General features: G+C 39.5%; 1 protein-coding gene across 3 annotated transcripts; it reads right to left on the minus strand.

Annotated features, from left to right (window-relative positions):
• Positions 1 to 1,617: 1,617 nt before the first annotated feature.
• On the minus strand, positions 1,618 to 11,036 carry LOC120443370. Of its 3 annotated transcripts, none has more exons than XM_039621970.1 (3): positions 10,998 to 11,036; positions 8,059 to 8,207; positions 1,618 to 3,583 (listed from the first exon to the last, which is right to left on the minus strand). In XM_039621970.1, the coding sequence occupies exons 2-3, from the start codon at positions 8,137 to 8,139 to the stop codon at positions 2,672 to 2,674; spliced, it is 993 nt and encodes a 330-aa protein (XP_039477904.1). In that variant the 5' UTR covers positions 8,140 to 8,207; positions 10,998 to 11,036; the 3' UTR covers positions 1,618 to 2,671. The 3 variants fall into 3 exon arrangements, with proteins under 3 accessions (XP_039477904.1, XP_039477905.1, XP_039477903.1); XM_039621971.1 differs by lacking the exon at positions 10,998 to 11,036 and having other exon boundaries at positions 1,618 to 3,269; positions 3,408 to 3,583; positions 8,059 to 8,464; XM_039621969.1 differs by lacking the exon at positions 10,998 to 11,036 and having other exon boundaries at positions 8,059 to 8,464.
• Between the last annotated feature and the right edge of the window lie 1,247 nt (positions 11,037 to 12,283).

Raw genomic sequence — 12,283 nt, forward strand, 5'->3', positions numbered from 1 at the left:
AGACTAGGAATTGGGACATGGAATATCACCTCTCTGGCGGGGAAGGAGCCTAAGTGCGTGAGGTTGAGAGGTACTGGACAGATATATTCAGGCTCACCTCAATGCAAGGCTTCGGTTCTGGAACCAGTCTCCTGGAGAGGGGCTGGACTCAGTGTGTCTCAGTGTGGAGTTACCCTTGAAGAGAGGCAGCCATCTAGAGTGGGTGTCCTAGTATCCCCTCGACTTGCTGCCTGTACGTTGGGGTTTCTCCCAGTGGATGAGAGGGTTTGTTCCCTGCGACTTTGGGTCAGGGAATGGTCCTGACTGTTGTCTGCGGTTGTGCACCTTTTTGGCATCCCTGGGTGGGATACTTGAGAGTGCTCCACCTGGGGACTCTGTTGTCCTACTGGGAGACTTTAACAGTCATGTGTGCAACTACAGTGAGACCTGGAGGGGCGCCCTATGCTTTGCGAGATAATTTCTTATGTTAATTATTAATGGGTTAGTGCCATTTATACTACACAAGGTAATTAAGAAAGTAACAATTAAATTAAACAAATGTTTTGGTTTTCATGTTATACAATAGAAATTTTAAAAAGAAAAAAAAAAAACTCCAAAAACTGGACAGTCAGGACATTGAGTTATGAGAACCTTTTTTCTGCAGTTGTACACATTTATTTTTTACAGTTTAAGTCCAAAGAATCATGTTGACAGATTTCTTTCTTTGTCACAGCAGCTTTTCTTTATTATACAGACCACTGTATAATAGTTGAGATCCAAGTGGGCTGTAAGTGGCCCGTGATGTAAATTGAGTTTTACACCCCTGGTGTAGACTAAGACACAGAGGTGCAACAAAGACACAAAAGGAAGATAACAATATCAAACAAAAAAACAGAAATACAAATAAACTCACAATAAAAAGAACTTAACTCAAGACAAACGTGTACAAAGCTTGAAGTTAGATCAGCTTTTAATGCAAAGGAAAGAATCATGAATCTACAACTAAACTTGGATGTTTTCACGGCACATTATCAGCAGTGGCACTTCAAAGCCATGGTGTGGGTCATAGCCTGATCCACATCAGTCTGATAATAAAGAAGCACTAATGGAAGTAGTAGAAGCAGTATGTGTGCACATGCGCATAAACATTGTTGAATAGCTTTTTTTAATACCAGAGGCTTTAAGGGGGACAAATAGTCCCAAACAAATGCAATATATACACGATTGTCTTGCCTTATTAAAACATGCTGCACCATGTTTGTGACTTTGACATCCACGTTGTAAGTCAGGAAATTGTTGTGCAGGCAGAGTCCAAACAGAGATCTCGAGCAGGCGGCTATCAGCTCTGACATTTTGCTGATATCTGTGAGTCATTATATTGAGACTATGCTTTTTATTGCTCATGTGCAATGAGTGTTACTGTCTGAAAAAAAGGAAACACTCTGGAAAAAAATATAGGGGGGTGCAATGTATAGGACAAATCCATGGTACTGAACAAGCCAATCATATTAGTTTTGAAGGGTAAACAAACAAGTGCACGTCAGGTTAGGACCAAATGATACGTCACAGCACTTCAGAGAGATTTGCAGTTATGGCATACTCATGTAGATTTAGCACAGGAGTATAAATGTTATTTTATTAAGCAGCTAAACCAATAACAAAACTATCCTGTGCTCACACAAGTTTTCTTGTTTCCCTTCATTGGCTTCAATTTTTATTGAAGTTTTTTTAATTACTTAAAATAACCTACATGACTAGGGTCCTAAAATGATATAAGAGGCTTCTATATGGTTCTGTAATGGGTTGATAGTTTAAAGTCTTAGGATACAGTCAGCCTATCAACTGACACCATAAATGCATCAATGTAGGTTTTACTGCAGTCACTGATCACACCAACAGATTAGTCTTCTTGTTGATTTTTATGCTCTCTGACATCTTTATGAAACTAGCAAAATGAAGTCCTGTTTGTCTTTAGATGAACTTCTTGTAATTGCAAAAAGTTGAACAACTAATTTCTTTCTTTTCAATATATTTTTTTTATTTCACCAACACAGCTTCAAAGAAATTTAACCAGCTTACAAAACACAAAAAACTTTGTTGCACCTTTAAAAAACACAACCACATTAACATATAACAACAATATTATTAATAATACTTTATACACTGTCATAACTGAATAGATCAGAGGAAATTCAAATGCTACTGTGACTGAAAACTAAAGTTATTTTAGCTTTCTCTCTCCTTCTCCTGCTGTTAACTTTCTCCCAATCATTACTTTCTTTCTTGTTTTCTTTTCTGTCCCACACCCTTGTGTCTTGCGGTTATAATAACCCCAAATAAAAAATCCTGATAAAGTCCTAATAACATTAGACTATCAAGTGGAGCACTATAGCAAAGGCCGTAATGCTCCATTTGTGAATGTAAATTTGTTTGGGTTTTTTTGTCCTTCAGACAACAATCCTGATTGCTACACTGTCGGACAGGACAGAAAAAATATGTGACATAATCACTGCACCACCATGCCGCCATTTAGAATAAACTGCAAAATAATTTGTACATTTTCATTTACAACATTCAACTACTCAACAAAACATTGTTTCCTGTTACTCTCAGCAGGTGCAAAGAACAGGATTTTAAGTGATTGACAGTCTGAGGGGACAGCTGACAAATATTAGGAAAGGATGGTGTTTACTTATCTCACACTTTCTAATTCCTCACCATCTCTCCTGTCATGGGATCCTCTTTCCTCTTTTCCTTCATCTCTGACTACATGATCTGACCTGTCTGTGCTAACATCAGTCACATCTCCTGTGTTGTTGCTCTCCATACTGCAGCAGCACAGACGTGCCAGCAGCCTGTCAATGGGTCCTTTACGCATGAAGGCAAACAGAATCAAGTCCAACAATGAACTAAACAGAAATAAGATCATAAAAATAAAATCAGTAAGTCTTCCAGGGAAGCGTCGACCTAAGTTCAAAGTTAATAGAGTGACTGCAGGAAGGTTTATGAGAAAGTAATTAAGCAGCAACAGAACCAAGGTTCCTACAGTTCTTCGTTTTTCTTCAGTGGGCACTGAGGTGGCAGCAGGCAGAGCTTTAAGTGTCCCAGCTAGACAGAAGATGAACAGGGGGGCAGGGAGGGCGGCATAAATAATTAAACGTACAAATTCATATAAAAATATAGCAAGAGCAACACTAACACCACAAAGGACCCAGACCAGAACACAGATCACTACAGAACCCTCAGTTTGTCTGAAGCAGTCCAACAGTGGGCAGGCGATGAAACAATACCTGCAACACAAAAAAGAGATTATCAGAGTACAGACCATAACAATACTAACAATACTTATACGTAACAATGCTTCATAGTTCAGTATAATATTCAGAGACATGCAATACACACACACACACACACACACACACTGGTACCTTTCCAGAGCAATGCACAACTTGAAGTAAAGACTGGCCGTCACAGCATAATAGAAAATGAAACATGCAATGGTGCCATGCAGTATCTCCCACCAAAAGAACGTCACGCTGCGATAGATTAGAATGGAGAGGATGAGGTTTGTGTAATAGTTAACAGGAACCTGATATCTTTGCCCCTGCAAGAAATATTAATAAGAAATATTAATAATTGAAATATTAATAATTTAAACCATATTAATTATGGTTTTAATTATATAAGGTTATATACTCATAAGTGCAGATTAATGTGTATGAATGAAGCAAATCTATTTAATTTACTTCTTATGATTAAGTGAAATATGTTGGAAAACATTAAAAATTATTTATCTTATAATGTACATTTTTTAAATTAATTATTCATACACCTCAAAATAAACACAAATTTCAAACACTCACATCTGCACCTAGAATATCAAATGAATCTGACATGCATGTCCAACAGAGGCAAAATGAATATTTGAACACAGCACCTTCCTGCCTGATCACAGTGGAGCCAACGTACAAGAGATATACTAAATGTTTTAACTTCACTAAGTAAGTAAAATTAATTCTCCAGTATTTAGAAAGGTCAGATACAGAATAAACAGGAAGATTAACAGAAGCAGTCACAAAAAGTGAACAGCAGGTGTCAACCTGCTTCCTTTTACTGCAACAGTAACACAGATGAGCAGTGTTGGGCAAGTTACTTTGAAAAAGTAATTAATTACAGTTACTAGTTACTTCTAGTAACTGAGTTAGTAACTGAGTTACAAGATTCTAAAAGTAATTAATTACTTGAAAAGTAACTATTGCGTTACTCTAAAAAGAATTGTTTACCCCTCTGGGGTCCAGGGTATAATTGGCCATTTTTCACTACTTTTGATTTTCCCTCCACATTTTACCTTTAAAAACTATTTGCTTTGCCTTGTTTGGTATCATTCTTTTCAGCACAACCTCACGTGCCTGAATTTACAGTTATGTTTTCATTTTGACATACTGTATTAACACAATTGATCTGAAATCAGACAAAAAACATAAAATCTGACTAGAAAAAGTGATATTTTTTATTGTTTATTGAATCATATTTAATAACTTTAAATGCAAATATAAATTGTCAATTACAAAATCCTATGCACAACTTTTGCAAACAAAGTTATTTGCAGCCATTTACCTTTTACCCTTTTTTATAACCATTTAAAACTGTTTACATAACAGTCAGCTGTTCTTCAATAAGATGCCACACAAATGATTTGTGACACAAAAAATAATTTCTGTCCACTATAAAGGAGAACATCACAGCAGGTCTGACAGCAGCAGGTGTATCACTCCTGTTTTTTACCTGGAGACAGCATTCGCCTCATTGTTCTGACACACAACACAAAACTATCCACAACACTACACATTAACTACACACTCCAAACACGCTAAACGTCACAAATCTCTCACTTATCAAAACTCACTCTCTCCTTTTCTGCTCTCTCTCTCTCTCTCGCCGTCACCTCCTCGCTCTGCGGTAGAATATCACTTCCTGTTCCTTTGCACCCTTCATTCACCCGTAGCTAGCCAGGCCCCTGTAGCTGGTGCAGCCGAAGATAGCGTGCCTTCGCCGTTGCAGCACCTAGATTATGGAATACACTTCCTTTCCATATACGCGCATCGGATTCTATTCAGTCTTTTAAATCACGTTTAAAAACATACATGTTCGACATTGCATTTAAGGTCAATTAGGGCAAACTGCATCCGGATTGCATTGGATTATGTAACTATTTTATTGTATTTTCATATTTATAATTTTATTATACTTGATTTTATCTGTACTATGATCTTATGGAAAGCACTTTGGTGTACTTCGGTCTTGAAATGTGCTATATAAATAAACTTTGATTTGATTTTGATTTGATAGCGTAGGCCCTGCTAGCTGTTCCCCGGCAGACCCCAAGCAGCTGGGGAAAGAGGGCGGCTGGGTGACGGTGAGGAGGAAGCATAGTCCTAAACAGAAGCCCCAGGTACACCACCAACCTGTTCATGTGTCTAACCGTTTTTCCCTACTCGGCGACACACCCGCCGGGGGTCAAACTCTGGTAATTGGTGATTCTGTTCTCAGACATGTGAAGCTAGAGACACCGGCAACCATAGTCAAATGTCTTCCAGGGGCCAGAGCAGGCGACATTGAGGGAAAACTTAAAACTGCTGGCTAAGGGTAAATGTAAATTCAGTAAAATCATAATTCACGTCGGCAGTAATGACACCCGGTTACGCCAATTGGAGGTCACTAAAATCAATATTGAATCGGTGTGTAACTTTGCCAAAACAATGTCGGACTCTGTAGTTTTCTCTGGTCCCCTCCCCAATCAGACCAGGAGTGACATGTTTAGCCGCATGTTCTCCTTAAATTGCTGGCTGTCTGAGTGGTGTCCCAGAAATGATGTGGGCTTCATAGATAATTGGCAAACCTTCTGGAGGAAACCTGGTCTTGTTAGGAGAGACGGCATTAGGGATGGGTATCGAAACCCAGTTCTTGTTGAGAACCGGTTCCCACTGATTCAATTCCTTGGAATCGTTTGCCATTTTTGCAAACGATTCCCTTATCGATTCCAGTCGCCCCAAATGACGTGTGACGAGTGTCATTTACCTGGCAGGAAACATGGCGCCTAAGCGGCTCGAACGCTCAAAAGTTTGGTTATACTTTACGAGAACGGATGACAACAGGGTAACTTGCAATACTTATAAAGTAGATATTTCATTTAAGGGAGGAAACACTACGAATATGCAGAAGCATTTGCTCACAAAACACGCGATAACTTTAAATGAATGTCGCGTTTTTAATTCCGCTCCGGACTCGTGAATCTCAACCCAGCAGCAGCGGTAACGTTTCCACTTCCTCTCCCGTTAATGCGGCAGGTAAATAATCAACTAACAGTGCATATTATGTTAGCGCAATCTGCCTTTGTTACGGTCCTGAGTCTGTGGACTCAGTGTTTTTCTGTTTGTATTAAGTTTTCCTTGATTTCATGATGTGTTTTGATTTCTGTTGTTAGTATCCCTAGTTCCTTGGCATTTCTTGTGTTCTAGTTCTTAGGTTGTGGTTCTGTTACTTCTGTTCAGTTTCCTGTTTTACTTTGAAAGTCTGTGTACTATGTCAGTGTGTTGAGTTTTGCCTCCCCTTGTCTTGTGATGTCTGATGAGTCCCAGCTGTGCTCTCCTCCTGTTTCACATTCCCTAATTACCTCAGTATGTATTTAAGCCCTGTGTTTTTCCCTGCCTGTTGTTGCGTCCTCCACATTGGTTGTGTGTGTGTTCATTGTCGTCTACCGTCAGCATCTCCGGTCTAGTTAAGTTTAAGTTGTTGTTTATGTAATGCCAAGCGTGATTCTCCAGCAAATAAAGCTGCCGTTTAAGTTCATGCTTTGTCTCCGAGTCCTGCACGTGGGTCCAGCCACTGACAGCCACACAACTCACCGTGACAGCCTTATTACAAAACCTGCCATTACTCTGCGCTGCATTTAGGTGACCATGATGAGAGAGACAGAGTCTGGCTGGCTCAGATGCTGGAGGTTCTCGCTGCAGTCTACCGTTAGCGTCTCCTTTCAGGCCAAGATAGACGAATGTCACCGAGCAGTGACTAAGTTTGTGGTCAAAGGCTTGCACCCAATTGCCACAGCAGATGCCCCCGATTTTCGGTAAGTAAATGGTAAATGGTAAATGGCCTGTATTTGTATGGCGCTTTACTAGTCCCTAAGGACCCCAAAGCGCTTTGCACATCCAGTCATCAACCCATTCACACACACATTCACACACTGGTGATGGCAAGCTACATTGTAGCCACAGCTGCCCTGGGGCGCACTGACAGAGGCGAGGCTGCCGGACACTGGCGCCACCGGGCCCTGTGACCACCAGCAGTAGGCAACAGGTGAAGTGTCTTGCCCAAGGATACAACGACCAATTAACAACTTAATTTTAATGATGACTCAACACATGTTTATTTGCCTTTTCAGTTTCTTGCTTTTAGCCAACAGCTCATCAAATTCAGGGTCATGCAGGTGCTGGATCATATCCTAGCTATCACTGGGCCAAAGATATTCCAGGCAGGTCGACAGTCTGTTGCTCGGCTAATTTTTATTTCTTTCCTTTTTGATTGCTGATTGCTGCATCCTAGATGCATGAAGGAGCGTTTCCGCAGGTCCTTCCTCCCTGCAGCTGTCAGACTGTAAAATCAGAACTGCTCCCAACAAACATAGATGTTTACATCTGCGCTGTAACTGCAATAAGTTAATCAACCGATTCGCACTACAACCTGGTTTGCCTCTTATCTGTAGTTATTTATATTTAATTTAATAACTGTACAGTACTGTTTATAGTAACCATTGTCCTTAATGTAAATATGTAAGAAAAAATTGTGTATGTTTCTGTTCTGTGTCCTGTGTACTGTTTGTTTGTATATGTGTCTTTTTGGCTGCTGTTACAACCAAATTTCCCCTTGTGGGACAATTAAAGGATTATTCTATTCTATTCTATTCTTTTTAATATATTTTTGAAAATGTTATATTAATTTTAATTTAGTTTTTTGGTTTTTGCCAAGTTTTTAATTGTTCACACACTCACAGACATAAAAAGATGTGACATACTTACATACCGCACAACACACAGAGCAGAAGAACAGTATGGTCACAGGAAGTAGGACGCAGATATTGATCCATGTCAGGACTCCCGACATCTCTAGCTGACTTTCTGTGTGGTGGTGTGTGGAGTTGCTGTTGAAAAACTTTCTACTCTTTTTTTCAACTGAAAAAAAAAAAAAAATATGTGAAACAGCAGGTGGTGAAAATGATTCACTGATTTGCTCTAAATGCTGTAAAAACACTGAGTTCCTCCAAAAGACCCTCCTCAAACTTGTGTTTTTTTCTGTTTGACCTAAAATACATGTATTGTATATACACTGTGAAAAACTGGAAAAAAAAGAGTTCTGAATTCAAACGCACCTTGAAAATCTGATTAAAAATATTATGCATCAGGCTAGTCCATTTTGCCGAAATTTCAGCAGCAGCACCTCAAAATACTCAGTAATTTTTATGGCTCCAACATGCTTATATGCATGCCTGACAATAGGATGATGGCTTGTGTCCTGGGGGATCTCATCCCACATCCAGGATGATGTAGGTACAAGTGTCACGATCCTGGGTCTTTTGACCCAGCATTTTAAGTTTGAGTTAATTTTGATATTTATGGTTTATGTTTAAGTTCATTAGGTTATCTTAGTTCATTTGTTTACTAGATTCCCCTTGTGTATCCAACCCGGACGCGACTAGACAATGGACCCAGCAGCTCATAATCCCTCTGCTGAGCTCCAGGAGGACATGATCTATGCGGTGGAGTTTCTATGCCATGAGTGGTTTGCGCTGCCGTTTGAAGAATACCAAGAGGAGTTAGCCATCCGTCTGCAGAGGATGGTTTCTGGACTTCCCTGGCTATTTGGTGCGCTAAACCCTCTCATCCAGGACTTCCTCGTTTCCACCGTACATGTCCGCCTGGATCTGCCTCTCCAGTATGAAGAGTCGGAGGAGGTTCAGCCCGGTCTGCTGGAGGATTCGCGGGCTGGCACATCTCCTCCTCCTTCCCGGAGAAAACAGTGTTCACGCCATCAGCGATCCCGAGCAGTGGAGCAGCTTTCTTCCATTGCTGGAGGGCCGAGGAGCCCGTCCAGCCTCATGCCACGTCAGCTGCCACGTCCTATGTTAATGTTCCTAGTTTTGCCTAATTACTCCCAGCTGTGCTCTCCTCCTGTGGCTCATTCACCCTCGTTATCCCTCAGTGTATTTAAGCCCCATGTTTTTCTTTGTCAGTGTCGCGTCCTCCATCTTAGCTATGTGATTCTCCCTGCGTTTCCATGTATGATTCAGTATTAGTTTTCCCAGTTTAGTTTTGTTCTTTGTTTCCCTTCCACGCCAGCAATAAAACTGTGTTTTTTGAGTTTACTTTTCGTCTCTGCAAGTTTGCCTTTGGGTCCTACTCTTGCCTGCACACAGCCATATTGTGACAACAAGGGTATCACTGAGCTCCCGGACAGTGACCCAGAGGTTTTCCATTGGCTTTAGGTGAGTTTGGGGTCCGATCAGTGGAATTAATTTATTCATCCTCCAGGATGGTAAATGGTCTGTATTTGTATAGCGTATAGCGCTTTACTAGTCCCTAAGGACCCCAAAGTGCTTTACACAACCAGTCATCCACCCATTCACGCACACGTTCACACACTGGTGATGGCAAGCTACATTGTAGCCACAGCCACCTTGGGGCGCACTGACAGAGGCCAGACTCTGACCTCTGACCACCACCAGTAGGCAACGGGTGAAGTGTCTTGCCCAAGGACACAACAACCGAGACTGTCCAAGCCGGGGCTCGAACCGGCAACCTTCCGATTACAAGGCGAACACCCAACTCTTGAGCCACGATCGCCCCGGTAGCTGCCAGCTCTCGCCAAATAAGGCTGAGGATTGTCTTAATTTCAATGCCTCTCCAGACCATCTCTGACCCACCACCAAAACGATCATGCTAAGTGATGTTACAGGCAGCATCATGTTTTCCATGGCTTCCAACCCTTTCACTGCTGTGTGCTCAAAGTAAACCTGCTTTCACTGTGAAAAGCACAGGATGACACTGGTGGCTCTGTCATAAATACCACTTGGGCTCCACAGTTTCGGGCAGTGACCACAGGGCCCACTAGTGGATGTCAGACCTTCATGAAGTTTGTTTTGATTGTTTGTTCAAAGACATTCACACGAAATTCAAATTTTTATTTGTGAAATGCTTGTGTCTGAGCTGTGGACAGGATGCAGAAGTAGCTCCGCCAATATTCAAGTAAGTTTCTTTGGTGATATATTATGATTAAATTTTTTATAGCATATCTAGTAAAGACTTGCAAAGTTTTACTTTGTGTGAAACTTCTCAGAGTTACAGGCTCCCACTGTACATTTGAAACTTTTTATAAACTGCAATTTCTTTTTTTTTTTTTTTTATGATATTTTGAATCCCTGATAGCTTCTTAGGTAGAGGAACTAGCTATATACTTTTCAGAGCTTAAAAATATATTTAAACTGTGTTAAGAAGCCATCAGTTTTACATGAACTCTTAAGTGTCACAGTCAGAAACCAGAATGTGTTTTTCATAATGGCAATTTTTCCTCTAACCAACTAAGCAAGCGTTAATAACAAAAGAAAACAGCAACACGTAACATCTGTGTATAACATATGATTTTTACTTAAATGTCTTTGTCCAGTTTTTTTTTTTTATATAGTCAGTTTTTAACTTTCAGCAACTGTTAAATTTGACATTTTTTTACCCAAGAAATTAAAACCAGTGAAGTAATCTTAATGAAGGCAAGTTTAACTTTAGAGTTATTTCATTAGACTAGGAATGTGTACCTAATAAACAGGTAACTGATCATATCAGCAGCTAAATACTTGCATTATATTCACCAGGATCAGACAACTAACTTAAGAAAAATCTATCTAAAATAAATTAAATTGTGCTCCTTTATAACAGCAATAATTTCAAACATACTTCTACGTTTTTACTTACCTGAGGTCTGCTTTCAGTTGAAGCTGTGGGTAAAATGTGTAATAAGGTGAGTTTTTCTTGAACGTGGAAGTTGTGGTGGCCTAAATTACACCCCACCCCCACAGACATGTGGTCACACTCAAAGTGCAGATGGTTTATTTTCAGCATAGAAACAACTTTTTTTTTCCAAGATGTAGCCCACATTCAAGTTTAGTATACACTAATCAGTTGATCTGTGGTGTTTTCTATAACTAACATAGTGGCTACATGAAACTAATAATGCAAAGTAAAGGAAAAGTAAACCTTTTATTTATGATACTTTTTCATTTTTTGCTTTAAAAAGAATCCAAATAGTTATTTATTTATTGATATCTGTCGTTGTTAAGCCACCTAAAATATTAATTTCCAATCCAATTTTTCATATGATCTGTGTTCCCATGTGTGCTTTGTACAAGTATTTTTAACCCTTAATGTTTATGGTGTTTATGATCACTGGGTTGTTTATAAACCCAGTGATCAGCAGTTTGTGGTGTTGCCAGGCAGAAATAGAAATATTTCTACATAAACAGGGTCCTGCATTGATGACTGACATATTGAGATACTTTTATATGGTAGGCCTGTCTCACATGGGTAAAATCTTTAATATGATGAGTTTGTCTTGAACGTGGAAGTTGTGGTGGCCTAATTTACATCCCACCCCCACAGACATGTGGTCACACTCAAAGTGCAGATGGTTTATTTTCAGCATAGAAACAACTTTTTTTTTTCCCAAGAGCCCATGCACTAGTTTCATATACATTAATCAGTTGATCTGTACTGTTTTCTATACCTAACATAGTTAGGTATACTAATAATACTAAGAATATAAAGTACACACCCATGTGTGCTTCGTACAAGTACTTTTAACACTTAGTGATTGCTTTAGGTTGTTTATAAGTGATCAGCAGTTTGTGGTGTTGCCAGGCAGAAAAAGAAATAGTTCTACATGAACAGGATCCTGCATAGATGACAGACCTATTGAGATACTTTTATAAGGTAGGCCTGTTTAAGATTTAAACTGTCAACTGACAACTTAAATGTATCTTTGAGGAGTTTACTGTGGTCATAGATGACAGCAACAACAAGTGATTTTAATTTTAAGTAACTTTAATTTAATTTTACATCTTTCTGAAACCAGAGAAGTAAATGTAGGTTCCATACTGGATTAACAATTTGTAATTGCAAAAATTTAGAATTTTTTTTTTTAAAGATAGTTGTTTTATTTCACCAATACAGCTCTGAAAATTAAACAGACAGAAAAAAATAGT

Source organism: Oreochromis aureus, linkage group 13, assembly GCF_013358895.1.
Source record: "Oreochromis aureus strain Israel breed Guangdong linkage group 13, ZZ_aureus, whole genome shotgun sequence".
In the NCBI taxonomy this organism is placed as follows: Eukaryota; Metazoa; Chordata; class Actinopteri; order Cichliformes; family Cichlidae; genus Oreochromis; species Oreochromis aureus.

Bases quoted from the DNA above. Each gene is read 5' to 3' on its own strand.
- LOC120443370 (XM_039621970.1), bottom strand. From the start codon at position 8,139: ATGTCGGGAGTCCTGACATGGATCAATATCTGCGTCCTACTTCCTGTG. The intron at 3,584-8,058 runs GTATGTAAGTAT...TATTTCTTGCAG, and splicing joins TCTGCTCTGTGTGTTGTGCG to GGGCAAAGATATCAGGTTCC.